The sequence below is a fragment of the Eurypyga helias genome, unplaced genomic scaffold, assembly GCF_000690775.1.
Source record: "Eurypyga helias isolate BGI_N326 unplaced genomic scaffold, ASM69077v1 scaffold12031, whole genome shotgun sequence".
In the NCBI taxonomy this organism is placed as follows: Eukaryota; Metazoa; Chordata; class Aves; order Eurypygiformes; family Eurypygidae; genus Eurypyga; species Eurypyga helias.
In genome coordinates, this window is record NW_010230217.1 from 1 (window position 1) to 15678 (window position 15678).

Sequence of the window (15678 nt, forward strand, 5' to 3'; positions counted from 1 at the left end):
CATTCCATGACTCTATGATTCTATTCATGAATAGACACAGTGCCACGCAGGGCTCTGGGCTGTCAAACCTCAAACACCACAACAGCCATATACGTTACAAAAACATCTTTCTTCCTCTCTCGCTCTCTCCAAAGACTTTCATCCAGCTTTATCTGTCACCACGACATGATGTTATTCAAACGCTGCTCTATGTGTACCTCGAATAAACGTTGATCGCAATTATTATTCCTTTTTGGAAATCAAACAGTCCCAACTACACAGGAAGGTGCGGTCAAACGCGAGGCTCTTCAGCCGAACGCAGCACAAATGCTACACGTTGAATGCTTCATTTCTCCAGGAAGTTTCTCTTGGATGACTACACCCAAGTGAAACTGAGAGAAGTTTTGTTTTCTTTTTTTCGCAAGGAACTACGTGAACATTTGAACCTAATGTTTCATTATCCTTCCGCATCAAGGGCAAGTTTGGAAAATCGACAGTTTGGTGCTCCAAAGGAGTGTCCTTATTAAAAAAAATGAAGAAACAAAACAAAACAAACAAAACAAACCACCAACAAAAATCAATTAATCCTTCCCTAACTGGAACCACCACTGCCCTCTACAGCCTTTTGGGAAAATGCTCTTCACTGACCAACTCAGTGAGTGAACAGACACAGAGACGCACGTACCGTGGCTGTCAACTATCCTAAGTTAAAAACCAGTTTAAACCTAGACCTTCATGCTACATCGCCTTTACAATTTCATGCTGAATTTGTAACTGCCTCAAAGCTGTATTTTACAGAGCTGGCTAGGTTATCACAGCGACAGACACACCAAATACTGCAGAAGGTGCCCCTGCTTGGTCTCATGTGAAGCACTTTGCGGGTCACAGAGCATGGGGTGCCTCCACCGACACGTGAAGTTGGCCGCGCACACTGGGGTCACTGCTGAACATCCAGCCTCAGCGGGAGCTTAGGCAGAAGGCGGAAATCAACGGTTACCATGACGTACGATTCCCCAAGGCATCTAGGAAATCCGAAGTCAAAACATGACCCCAAATGTGCAAAAAGATAAATAAACCCAGCATCGGGCAGGAACAGTGGTACATTACAGTAAGTCCTCTTTGGAAATCTGTCTGAGAAGTGGGAGAGAACAGGGGGAAAAGAAAACAGTTTGAATAATACGCTCTTTCTACTCCTCAAAAGCAGGCATATAATGCGCTTTATCTTGCCACAAGACTAGAACATTTTCAACATGACAGGAAAGAGGGAACATCCTCTGTCAAAGTAGCAGCAGGCAACTTCCATATTAGGTCAACATTTCTGGGTTGTTATTCAAACCTAGCAATAGAGATGTAACGAGAGCCAGAAGCTGGCACAGTCCTATTCATCACGTAAGTGCTGCAATGCCAAGCTAAACGGTATAGTGAAGGATTGGAAAAAAACATTCCCAGAGTCAACACAACACAAGCCTACAGCCTCATGTTTTGATCTGTGGACTCTCAGGAACAAAGCACAATTAAGCCAGCCTGGGTCAGATTTCAGAAGACGATTTTGATTTTGCAGGGCTGTTTTTGCATATACAAGTTACTTGGAAAAGAAATATGGGACAGCAGAAATGTGGAAAAAACTATTTTGATGCACAGTGCAGACAGGGAGATACTTAGTTAATTTCAAGACACATTTGCTTGTTTTCAATGAGCTTAACTATTCAGTTCTTTAAGCCCAATTTTTTGGGTATGCAGAAAATAGAGCAAACTGATTGTGATGCTGGGTTTCAAAATGACTGTGGCGCTGGGTTTCAAGTGAATGCATAGCTCTTCTCGCCTGGGTATGTGTCACATCCAAAGGAGCAAGTCAAGGAACACCCAGAGACACGGACTAGCTTTCGAAGTTCAAATGCCAAAGCCGCAGGAGTTTGGTATTGCAAGTGGAGCTCTCAGCGTGCATCCCCGCTAGCAGGCTGCGTTTTCAGCATTTCCATTAGACAGCCTCAGCCTAACAGGTTGAGATCTTAAACCCAATAATTTCCTCTGAGCTAAAAACTTGGCAAAAAAATTTTGGTCAGACCAGAAGCAGATTTTGTTTTAGAAACAGATTTAAGTTTTTATTGGAAAGAAGAAATATTTATTAAAAAGCCCCACACTATAAAGCAAAGGCTTTATCAAGTAACTTCTGCAATTACTGGCTCAGAACTCCAAAGGCATCTCTGCTTGGGTACACAGCAACCAAGCTCCACTAGACTCCTAGGGTGACTTCCTCCTAGGAGGTCCAATGACAGATTTTTGGAAATATTAATTCAAAGGCAGGATGCTTCAATCCCCCTCTTAAGATAAGGGGTCGGGTCTGTCCCCATACTTGGGGATATTACACCAGCGTATCAGGAGCCCTTCCCACTCAAGCCTACTAGGAGGTAGTTTTGCCAGCTTTCACAGGCCGTAATAGACACAGCCCAAGGAGAAGATGCCCAGGACTATGGAATGGTATGATCACAGTGAGCACAGACACGCAACTTTCTCCTTGGCTTAGGAGTCAGGCTAACCTTCCTCCAGGACCACTGCTCTGCTGATGGAAGCTCTGTGACAGTCCAAGGCAGCCTGGACCAAAATCAATGGGCTCGTCTAACGACGTAACAGGTAAGTGACATTTCTCTCCCAGTACAGCCCAGGAAGCATCGCAGGATAATGACACAGAGAAACAGCTATGCTGTGAGAGCTCCTGGTGCAGAAAACCCCTGTTACAAACCATACTGGTGTAGAGAAACAAAGGTAGCTAGAAACAGGCTACCAGAAAATCACAACGTGCTTTACAGCAAAAAGCAATGCTTAAAATCTTTCAAAACCCCGGTGTGAAGGTATCTGGAAAGGCACATACTTTACATTAGTGTTGGTGCAGATGATGTATTCAATCTCATCGGAATAAGGATTCTGAAACGTGAAACTGCTGGTTCTGATGAGCATCCATTCCCGGTTTTTGGTACGAAAACGATACATCACAGACAGGACTTGACCTTTCAGCTTCACAACCTGCAAAGCCATTTGGGAAGGTTAATAAAAGGAGATCGCTACCTGCTGGGAAAATGAATAGTAAACAGCAGTAACTGGGGTGTTTTAAACCTGAATTACAGAAAGCTATGGACACAGCATGGAGATTTGAAGAGAATAAGCAAAATCTGATCCATGTTTGCAGCTATGCCCTTCAGAAAGAAATCCTCACGCTTGGTTGAACAGAATGCCATCTTACAGCTTGCATGTCAGAATAAAAGAGATTGAGGACAACCAATGGGTTGTGCTGTTATCCCAACAGATAAAAGCTTCTTTAAGAAGCAGCTTTTAATCTTGAATGCTCATTTAGAGATTGACAGAAATTAAACTGAGGGTCTTTTAAGTATCTATATGTGAACCGTAAATCAAACACTGCAGCTGAAACAAGAGAAAAACATGTTGAGGTTATCGGCTTTTCTGCTTGGATACCTAGCTATACAATTCAGATATGTGATACACCAATTCACACATCAGCATCAGAATTTAGGATAATATTTATTTATTATGGCTGTTGGGGTTTTTTTCCCCCACAAACACACTGTAAGACCATCTACAATGGCAGAGTGGTAACAAGAAACGCTTCTGGCTTTCAAAACCAGCAAGAGTGAGCAAGTCTTTGAATGGAGAAAACATCAACGAGCCCACTGTCAGTTTTAACAGTATTAATGAAAACAGAGAGCAAATTCTTCGCTTGGACAGCCTATTCATTTACGATTAAGAGTTCAGATGTCTGGCAATACTCAGTTCAAATTGTGTCTCTGGTAGCTGAAGGTTTGTTGAAGTCAATAGTTGGGCAGCAAGTGAGAGGTAAGAAGCAGCCAGCTAAAGAAATATGCTCAAAACAATACTTGCACTGTAACTGCATTTTTTTGTGTTATATAGCAATCTTGGTTTAAGTCAGAAGAAACCTTGGTTTCAAGTCATTCAGCTGGCACTTACCTGGACTGTGTTTATTTTTTATTGCTGTTCCACCAAGCTATCACAGGGGTGGCCTCAGGGAAGGAAAAGGAAAGTCTACTGCAAATAAATACCACATCTCGTTGTGGATTCTTAATCCTTATCCACTGGAATTTATTTTCTTACTAGCTATCTGCGGCCTGTATTCTCTAAAAGTAGCAAACCCAGTATTTACCCTCTGTCTTTATTGACAAACATCTGGATTAGGAAAAATGCTCCAATCCTGTTTTTTTCCCCAAGGTCTGCATTTCAAATTGATCAACTGGATACAGGATTAAATGGAAAGAATGCAAATAGAAAATACAAAAAGCTTTAGCAATACTCAGGAAAGTTTAAATTCATACTGAGGTAAATGCCTTTCAATTTGTTTTAAAATGCTTTTGCAGTTTGAGTTCAGTGAGTGACATTTTTTTTATCAGCAACTTTCTACCACCGCACCCAGGGTAAAAACCACAGAGCTTGTGTAAAAGTGTCCAATCTGAATAGCATCTTACTGGATATCAAATAGCTGCATTCTGGATCCTTTGATACTCAACTCTATTTGTTGATCTTGGCCTTGAGACTATCTTATTCTGGCCTGATTTTCCCACCCTGATGAATGAATTTATCTTCCCGAGGAAGTAAAAGCTTTGAAATGGATACTGGCAATTGACCAAAAATTGCAAACCCCTCCCTCCCTCCTCTGTTATGCATCAACCTGGTTCTGATACTGTCAGCAAATGAGAAATGTCAAGATTTCAGAGGGTTTTAGGAAAAAAAAAAAAAGAGTTTATTGGAAATCAGTTACTTTCTTAATGAGAAGATTTCAAACTAACAATAATAAAACAAACTACAGTGATCTATTGTCCTGAAGTCTGAATTAAGCAAACACTAATTCTGTAATAATATATAAAGCATAGAGATCGCTGGTGGGAAAATCCTGAACTGTCTTAAAACAGTGCACACAAACAAGACAGCACAAAAAAATTCAGAGCTAATGTTTAACCTTTACTTTCTTACATTCTTTGGAAATAAAAACCACCTGGTGCATAGCCTAACTGTTTACTTCAGGCTTTTATTGCACGATTGAAGTAACAGCCCCAGTCACACTGCTACTGTACTGAACAAAAATATACCAAAAAAGGAATTGCCTACTAAAGAAACAGCACAATATTTTTGTAGATTGGACACAGGTCGAGTGAACAGGAACTTTCACTTCTACTCTGCATTTTTTTCCTACTGTCTTTCTGTATGACCTTAAGCAAATGATGTAGGTCCCTGATCCAGAAAATTATTTATGCACAGGCCTAATAGCGAACAGTGACAGTGAAATCCCCAGGAACTGAGTCCAGGGATACACCAGCAGTCTTCCACAGCCTGATCTCCCTCGCAGTGAACACACTGAGGACCAACTCGAACGCTGGTTAGTCAGCCCTTCTGAGCCCCAGGCAATCACTTCAGAGACGGATGTTCAACATGTTATTATCCAGCAGCTCTCTGTCACTGTCTCCTGGATAAATCAGTGGAATCAATCATTTGGGCATTAGTGAAAAACAGCATATGCGCTCTCATTGCTCGTCGTCCACCACTGATATGATGAGGCTCAAGTTCAGGGAGCTGAACCAGCTGAAGCCAGTCCCATCCAACAGTGATTAGCCCCTCAGCTAGCTGACCCGCAGGTCCGTCTGGGCCAGTATCGGGATAGCAGGAAGGCCGGGGAGGAGGTCAGGAAGGAGGGAAGAGAGATGACAGCTACCCAGCAGGCAGGTCCAGCTGCAGTATCACACCCCCGCCAAGGTGGGCAGAGGTGATGTCCGGGTGTGATGACCTGTTTCAAGCACCAAACTCTCACAGGCCCCCACCTGCGAGTCAACAGCTCGAATTCAAAAAGCCTTTAGCTGCTGTTTGAACTCAGCCCGTTCAAGGATGGATGGAAGCAGACGCAGAGTGCTCACACAGTCTTTTCCACCAGCTCAGCAGCAGGGCTGCTAGTCTGCACTTGAAGGAGGGGATGGCAAGAAGGAGCTCGGGGGTACTGACACCTTAACTTGTGTAGAGACCCTAACCTCAGTTTCACAATCTGTTCTGTCGGCACAGAATAGCATTTAGTTCTTTTCCCCAGAGAGGCTTTTAAAGCTCTGTTTCGCGTGCCATGCCTGAATAAAGAGTTGGCTATACAAATTATTTTAGAAGTCACTTCGTATCCATGTTTCACAGCTGAAAATACATCACAGCGTCCAATACAAGATGGATCAACACAACTCGGTTGAGCTGCAGGCTGTTGTCAGAAAATCTGGAACCACTTAGATCAGCTGAACCTCAGTAATCGGTTAAACATACATACGTTCCAGTGCAGCAGGGAAGGCACTGGAAAGACCAGCAACAAACAGAAGGCTTGGAGAAAGCACTCCTACTGTAAGTCCCAGACCAATTTGAAACAATAAGTTCTACAGTGGAATAAATGCCTTTGATATAGCTGATGTAAATGGGGCCCACTATAAAAAATCAGTAACTCTTCCCATATGTTGCACTGCTTTTATTACTTCTCTCGGCATTTCAATTCCTGACAGTGAGAAGGGACAAATTCTCTGTTGATGTGAAGTGGTGTAACTCCATTAAAGTATGCTAGCAGAGAATTTAGGTCACAAACGGCACAGCATTACAGAGGGGTGTCAAACCAACAGCCCATCTTGGCAGGTAAGTGCTTTCGGTTACCGCTTAACATAGTGGGATCTATACAGGCATCTCCAAAACACCTCTAAGTGTGGAGTGAAAGCTCTTTAATCTTATGTAAAAAGAAAACAAAATGCGTAACGAGGTGACTTGTTTCTAAAAATACAGCCAGCACACACTGCAGTTTAAACCACCATTCATACAGCTTAACTGAATACTCTCTGATCAACAAATTGTTTTATATCTTGCCTCTCCTCCTGCCTAAGAGAAAAAATACCTTGAAATGCAAGATAAAAGCTGCTTCTGTGAACACAGTAATAACAAAAATAATAAATAAATTGTAGAAGAAAAAGAGCAGGCGACAGCACCTGTTGGAAACTCTCTCTCAAATGGCTTTGATCTTCAGGGTGGCAGAATTCTAAAATATCTTTCCCCAGAAGATCCTAGAATAAAACATAAATCCGTGTAAAAACCCAAACCACAACCCAAATCCACATGCAGATCTGCAAGTAATCCTTGCAGACACTAGTTCTACCACCCTTAATGTTAATCGGGGATGAATCATAGAAACAAGGTCTGTGGGCATTGTCCCACATGGTATTTGTGCTGTTGCACAGATATATGCATTTACAAACAAATTTTAAGTGATATTTTAAATACCTGTGAAATGGTGACTTGAAGAGACTGACATCCTCTACTACAGCTCATTTTATGGCATTAACTTTTGTAAAGACAGTTATTATAAAGCTACCTAAAATCAAAATAAATGGGAATAACAAATGAGCAAGAAATTGTCTTTGCCTCTAAATTGCAACTGGTGAGAGTTATCCAAGGGAGAGCTGTGGTAGTCAGGAATTCGTTTACTATTCTACTCAGTTCTGCAACTAGCCTCCTGTTCAGAGGAGCAGATGTCAGCCTGAAGGAAAATAGGTGCCACAAATGATGTGTGCTTACTGTTCAATAGATTGGTAGAGGTAAAGATCTACGGGACTAAAACTCCCCCTAAGCACGGTTAACTTTCTATCATAGAAATGTCTTCACTGGAGAGCATCTTGCTGTTAGAATTTTAATTGGATCTAAAAAAATACCCCACATAATGAAAGGGTCAACGGTAATTTTTAGAGAGGCATGGACAGCAACGAAAAATGAACAGTGCATGACACATGAAATATTTGTAGCTGATAAATTATGTTTTGCTGCTTTTTTTTTTTTAACACGCAAATGGAATTTTCTTCATTAGCTCTAATCAGTCTCCGCATCTCCAGCAACTCACTGACCTGGGGCTGGTAGCCAATGACGCTGATGCACCTTGGGTCGACGAAGGTGATGACTCCATCAGAGTTGTGCCTAGACAAGAACTCAGTGGGGACCGACATGCCGTTCATGTCCATGCACACTGGAGAGCTGGTTACCTAGGGCCAACCAAGTCACAGAACAGTCACCAGAAGTCAAATTTGGTTACACAGCTAAAGAACAACCTCTGTTGGCAGACTGCTAACTGCTGAAGGAAGCCATAAATTAAACAATAGCACAGACAAATGACACAGAACAGCCTTTAGTCTAGATTGCAGTGCAAACATCTCACCCCGTGGTACCTACCTAAGCTTAACAGCAGAGCAGGAAAACAAATACACCACAAGTTCCCAAGAAGGAGAGATGTAGTAAGGATTAAAGTACAGCTGGATTCATCTCACTCTGTGGCACCACATTAGACATCTTGGTTCCTACCTTGGTGAACCAAGAACGAGAGACTTGCAGGGAGCAATTCAGTCCACCAATTTTAGGACAGGAAGGTCAACCTCTAGAAGAGGAGAACTCCTTATCTGTAGACATATCCAATAGGACTGCTCAGACTAAACACTCAACTTTGAGGTGTGGTGAACCTCACCTGAAGAACCCAGAGAACCTGAACAGGTTGAGGTAGGTGGTATTAGGCCAGCAAGCGGCTGGTGAAAAACCAGTCTTCCTATAAATGCTCCTCAAATGCCATCAGAGAGAACGATGCCTGAAATCCGTGCAGTCAGGCCGCCTCACATCCATTCATTCCTTCTGGAGCTACAAACCAGACCGCTGTATGACTTAAAACTTCGAGCTATCTCTCTTAGCAAGGTCCCAATGCAAAAAGAGCAGAATCTCGTTTTTTTGCTTCCCTGAGGCAGATTTGCCGGTTCACCGTATGCAAGATTTCAATTTGCTGCTACAGAACAGCTTTTAGTTTGTGCACCGACTCCTTTGCGATCCAACCCAGCCACCGAGCCTCCTCCTGCCCTCCCTTACACACTCTGCTGCCTCTTCTAATGGAAGATTTTGACATCCACGTGTTAGTAACGTGATTTGCTCAGAAAGCATCCTTCTTTGGCAGCCGTAACATGAATCCCCACAACCTCCTTCTCTCCATCAGTGGACTATATTACCCTTGATTATAAAAGGGATGGTATTAAACGATTAACCTGAAAACCATCATGCAATACCTTTGTAGCTCTGCCATCACAACGCAGACACGCTGGTGCAGTGCTGAGGCTTGCAGCGATGTGCAGGCTGCTCCCCTCAGGTAAGATGGGTTTGGGACCTGCGCTCTAATAAGAGCATCACTCTACCTCCTCAGAAGGAGCGATGCCATCCTAGCAGATGGCAATGAGTACAGGCCAACAGGAGGTCACACAGGAGGCCCAAACATGTTCACCCACGGCAAAATGCCCAGACTGGGAAGATAAAATCTAGCCTCCCTGCTGCACTGAAGGAGATTCACCATGACTGCTACAGCTCCCTAGTTCTGAGGGGCTCAGAACTCGTCAGCAATGGACAAAGGAAGAAAATGCAACACATCCAGTGCAACCATCTGGACAAAAAGGAAGTGAAATTTTATCCTCACAGTTGCCCCAGCTGGCATCACACCTGAATGCACAACAAAATACACAATGAGAATAAAGCTACTATTTGTGAAGTGCCTCTCGACTGCCCTATCTTTACCATTTTCAGAGTAACTCCTGCAATCACAGGTTTTCAAGCAGTTGATTAGCTAGAGAGAGAACGAATGAAAGATTAGGAGGGAGCATACCACTGGCTGTGGGAGCCACTTTAACCTGCCATCTGCAGCACCTGCACTCTCAATAACCCAGCCCTCTGCACCCTACAGAACAGCAGGTCTGTACACACTCATCTTTCAGGACCATCTTTGCTGTTGTTGTTGGGTTAAACACACGGCGTGCACCAAAATCACATGTTCAGTTTGCTCTGCTGACATGAGTGGCTGCACAGCGACATCAAGGCAATTCGTATTTTGGAGGCACGTTAAAAGTCACAGTCTAGTACCAAAACTTTGTGCAAATCCTTTTTGCACAAGACTGATCATGCTTTCAGAAGTAGTTTATGTAAGGAAAGACTGGCATTACCTGAAGCCTTCCTATTGCCACGAGGCAATATTTGCTACCTTGTCCCACATCAGCGTCTTCTTCTGGTATAGTCATCCCTAGAGTCAACGATAACAAATAGTTATAACTACGAAATTGTGATAAGTAGAGATGCTTCTGGCCTGGTTCTATACTATTCTAGATGCCCTAAATCACACAAAATAATCTTACTCTGTCTTCTCTAGGACTCAGGGGTCACCTCTGCGTTCAGATCAGACGATCTTTCTCAGTCATGCCTGACCCCACATACCTCACATGAATATACAGTACCCCTGGCAGCAATTTTGGCTGCTGCTGAAGACAAAGCACATACAAAAATTCCATCCTATGCCGAGATGGATAATAATATTTCCATGAGTACTGCTCCGCAGCATGTTACCAAAACCAAGTGGTCACTTAGCATGTTCAGTTTTCTTTGTGAACAGTATATCATGAGCCTCAAAAACAAGGCACAACCTAGATTCTTCACTGACTTTGTGCTCATATTTAACAGCTGGTTTTACTTTTTTCCTATAATGGACTAAATCTGTTTTGTTACGTTGCAAGATTGAAAAAATGCAGATGCTTTGCTAACAGTGCTTGTTTCAGTTGTGTAACAGGAGTAACTACTATAAACACAGGACTCATTTCAAAACATACATGTGTACTCTTTTCCATCTCTGTGTTTCACAAATAGGAACACTCAGATTAACTCTGTTTACTTGCTAGTTGGCTAAGCCTTTAGTTAAGGCTATTTCCCAACTCTAGTTTTGAGATACCAATTTCCTATGAAGCAGTTGAAAAAACATCTTCCAAGAGCGACACTGCTGACTTATTTTAGGTGATGTGCAAACTCTTTCACAAGGCTTTCCAAGGAATTCAGTCACAACAACAGGCAGTGAATCATTTAAGAGGCACTTTAAAGCATTAATGAAATTAATTGCAAAGCAGCTATCAATTATGAAACAACAGCAACTTTATTCTCAAAATTTATAATTCCCAGCGTAAGTCAGTCTTTGGACAATGCAGAGGATGACGGCATACGACTTTCTTAAATGACGCTTCTGAAAAATGACTATAAATGCTGCTGAATGAACTCAAGTAGTCTCTAAAGGAAATATTTTGTATCAAAATAATTCCATCTTAGCTGAAAATCAGTTTCTGACTATCACTTTACAGGTATTTTTCAGTTCCCATTCAGGTATATAATAAACAAAATATACAAAGTATAAAAGAAACCCCCCTATTTTTCTGTAATATATTTATGTGTTATCGTCATCTCAAACTATTACTCCAATGAAAGTCACAATTTTGGGGATCCAACTTCATTTGCAGCCCCCAACAGATAACTAGGATTCTCCCAGGGGATCTCCAGGGCTTTACAAGGAGAAGCCCTACTGTCCCTTCTAACAAGTGCAAAACTGAGGTGTAGTGGGTATTTCCGTGTCACACGAAGGAGCTGGGCAGAAACCCCTTGTGTTCTACTCCATCTGGAAATACAAATTTGGCCCAAACTAAGTCCTTAGCTTCTAAATCTATGTGATATCCCTCACCAAAAGCTGGGATACTCCTTATCCCACCAAAAGCTGGGATACTCCTTTGAAATGTCTTAGAAGCTGTATGAGAAGATCAAGGTGGCAGTGGGTGACCTTAGGAGAACTTTTTCAGAAATTAACCATTGAAGACGTAAGTTAAACATAACATTGGGTGGAATCAACACGTTACTTTTCAATTAAACTTCATTTTGTGCTTCCAATAAAGGTCCTTACGCAGATTACCAGGACCCAAACTTTCATTCAAGATCCTTCACCTGATTTAGAACATCCCTGAAATGAAGAGAACCTGCATTTAGCCTCCCTGCAGGACTGTTCTGCACTGCCTGCAGTTTATCTTTCAAGCAGTTAAATTACACAGCATTGTTTTGGTATTTCACACTGCCAGTCCAGTTTCTTTTTCACACTGAGCAAACCACAAACTATCCCAAACACAAGCTCTGAGACACCAGAATACTGCGGAGAGCATAAACTGACATGAAACTACAGTTAAAGAGTCTTATTACAGAAGTATTTTGTTTTCCTTCCTTGCTGTGTTTACACATGGTTATTTCTTCAATACAAGACTTGGTGATTAGCCAATGACAGCTCCAATAGGGAAAGGAACTGGATTTGGTTGCCTCTTGAGAGAGAAAATCACCCGGAAAAAGCAGCAGCAAACGTACTTACCCAAAACTGCGATCACTTAAGAAAAAACCTTGGCAAACAGGTAGGGCGTGGGGAAGGTCATGCTCCCCAGACTAAAGCTAGATTCCTCCCCATGAACAATTTGAATTTTAAATGGGTAGAAAATGGTTAACTGAAAATGGTGTGCAGTTTGCAGGGGATGAGAAGGGAAATCTGGCAGTTTCACCTGACAAAGTGGTGACTGGAGGTGTGAACCGAGAGCAGGGACAATTAAATGATGGAGCAGTTTAGGAAGGAGCACAAGGACGCTGACTGCTGTGAAAGCAATGCAGCAGCGTACAGAAACAACCACGGGAGGAAAGAAAGCCCTGGAGCAACTGAAGAGCTGACCTAACACTTTGGCTGGAAGATGGCAGCAAGGACTACACTCCTTCGGGCGGTGGAGTCGTCCCTCGCTCCTCAGTCCTGAACTCTGCAACCTACAAGTCCAACTGAAAGAATGAACGTTTTAAAAGCTGGTGCCTGAAGCAATCACAGTTACACTCAGACGGCTCGGCGCAGGTGGTCGGTCTGATTTCAAAGATGGTGAGTGATCCCAGGTCCTACCACCTTCAGAGGATTTTCTAGGTGGATGCCTGATACTTCTGAGAATTCACAGAATCACACAATGGTTTGGGTTGGAAGGGACTTTAAAGATCATCTAGTTCCAACCCCCCTGCCACAGCCACTTACATTCAGCCACTTACACACAGGGGCCAACTGTTGTTTTAAGGAAATAATTCTAGGCATTCTAGTTGGAAAACCTTAACCAAAAGGTCCCTTTAAATTGGAGTTTTCCATTTGAGAAGGACAAATTTAAGTATTTTTCCCTTGACTTCAGAAGCTTTTTCAATCGTTTCCTTAGCGGCACAGTGTATTGCACAGGACAGCAAAGATACTCAGCTGGATGGCTTCCACTTTGCATCATCGTTTTTCTGCAGCTTTCAACAATGCTTTCCTTTTTAGGAACTTGGTCTATGCTTGCTACTGCCCAAATAAACTCAAAGCAACATAAACAATCGCCAAAATTAAACCTAGCTAAGAAACACATTTCTGATGTCACTCTGTTGGCAAGGGAAGCTGTTGTTCTAATTTTCACCTTTTTTTTAAAAAAAAAAAAAAAAGGATTACATTTGGTCGGTACAACACATTGGAAAATGTATTAGCTGGATTATCCCACAAGACACCCCATGAATAAAAAACAATCTGCCTGGAATTAATCAATACATGACCCAGTGAATTGCTAACCCTTCCCCCAACGTGTCTAGAGTAAAAATATGCCAAAATCCTTGTCGGCAATGTAGATGCTCTTACTGAGAGCATTCCATAGAGGGAAATTATTTTCTGTATTCTTTTGCTGCTGGTTATGAAGATTCAACTGTGGATGTGCTTAAATATGAGAATGCATTTGTAGAAGAGATTTACTTTTGCTTTAGCATCCTTCCTACTGAACATACTAGAATACGGACAGGTAAATAAAGATACATGCACTGCACTTCATACTGGTTTACCCCACTCTTAACATAACACAGGATCGCTCCGTAACATCACTAAGTACTATCAGTATCTTGCAAAAGCCTGGGGGAAAGCAGCCATGAAGCTGATCTTTAAGGGACATCAACAAAATAAACATACAGTAATTATTCACATTCTTTAAGTGTAACCCTGTGACAGGCTTTATTTCTCAACACCAAATATATGCTCCCCTTGAATAATAAATATAGTGCTATGCTTGCTCAAGTTAATATCAACAACTTGCAAAGCTAAGCCTGCAACCGAGCATCAGAAATAGAATACTGTGCCATTAGAGCTTGTATTTAATTTCCAAGTGTCCTTTATGCCAGCAAACAGTTTCCCACAGGGTAATGGCATGTGTTTGTGTGGACATAAGGAACTTTTTAGTTTTCCCAGTGAGCTTCCAGTTGGCTCTAACAACCAAACAGCTTCATTTTCTGCCTTCTTTATCCTTTCACCCCATATTTTCTGCGAGACACAGGGCGGTGTTACTGGATTTGTGGTTTTACTTCAACACACTCAAAAATAAATTATTTATAAGTTTTCAGAAGGAGGTAATTTAAGCGTCCGTTGGTCACTAGCAATCCCCTGTGAATGCCTATCTCCATCAGAACCATTACTGATAGCAAGAACCTGCACTGTGTGACTTACCTCCCAGGCACAGCAATGGAAAAAGGCTTTCTCACACACACACAAAAAAAGGCTGTGGATGTTTACAGCATACTAAGGAAAAATCTCACGAAAAATCCCAACAAAAACTATATTAAAAAAATAAAAAGCCTTATAAGTGACAGCACTGCAAAGAATAGTCAAGCAACTATTTTGTTTTGTATTGGAAGAGGGAGTACTTTGCACAAACGTCCAGATTCTGGCCAAAACTTTAAAATAACCTAACAGCTTTGGCATGCTGTGGTTAAGACGTTACCGTAAGTCTGACTTGGAAGACTAAAATGTTTCTTTTTTAAGATAAAAAACTAAGGAGGAAAAAAAAATATTTCAACATTATTTGAATTCAACATTATTCTGGGACTTTTTATTTGAAGTTTTCGAAATAAGTATCTATCTAAGCGTTTTCTTCACTGTGTGTTTTTCTGCAGCTCCTGGCTTTGATTTACAGAAAACTAGCAACATCCCGACAGACTCTATCTTCTCTCTCCACCAAGTATTTCCTATCCATTGTTACAGCATGGAAACAAAAAAACTATTAGGAAAATATCATATGGACCACATAAGATTAATTTCCTTCCAGGAATGAGATGCTTAGAGGGGAAAAAATAGAAGAAAAACAAATGCTTGCTTAAATTGAAAACTGAATGATGAGGAGGTTGTCAGCATTTCTCAGTCTTGTGAGTGGGTCTGAACCTGAAGCATTCTCCAGGCTGGGGATCACAAGCTGCTTCACTGGAAACAGAGGGACAAAGGCTGGAACTGGTGCTCAGCCAATTTCAAACTATGGGTCTTTTTACCTCGTTCAAAATAATCCAACACTGCACTGTCATCTTTTAATCTAACATATGCTCCATGTACCACATGAACAACACAACTGGCTCGAACGTTGATCTGGAATATCTGACGCCTTTTTCTTTGACTTCCACACAAAATCTACCATGGTGCAGAGAGTCCACTTTAGTCCAACATAATATTCACAGGAATATAAATATTTGGACGAGGGGAATCAAGTGCACCCTCAGTCAGTTTGCAGACAACACCAAGTTGGGTGGAGTGTTGATCTGCCTGAGGGCAGGACGGCTCTGCAGAGGCGGCTGGACAGGCTGGATCGACGGGCTGAGGCCACTGTGTGAGGGTCAACAAGGCCAAGATCCGGGTCCTACACCTGGGCCGCAACAACCCCCTGCAGCACCACAGGCTTGGGGGCGAGGGGCTGGAAAGCTGCCCAGGGGAAAAGGACCTGGGGGTGTTGGTTGACG

General features: G+C 42.2%; 1 protein-coding gene across 1 annotated transcript in view; it reads right to left on the reverse strand.

Moving 5' to 3' along the window:
- Positions 1 to 916: 916 nt before the first annotated feature.
- Positions 917 to 15678, reverse strand: part of ARNT2 (aryl-hydrocarbon receptor nuclear translocator 2) — a 56001-nt gene continuing 41239 nt past the window's right edge. The window contains exons 10-14 of the mRNA XM_010160665.1: positions 10020 to 10096; positions 7905 to 8039; positions 6996 to 7070; positions 2849 to 3000; positions 917 to 1001 (exon numbers count right to left, since the gene is read on the reverse strand). Coding sequence (XP_010158967.1) covers positions 917 to 1001; positions 2849 to 3000; positions 6996 to 7070; positions 7905 to 8039; positions 10020 to 10096 — 524 coding nt within the window. The remainder of the gene's footprint in view (positions 1002 to 2848; positions 3001 to 6995; positions 7071 to 7904; positions 8040 to 10019; positions 10097 to 15678) is intronic.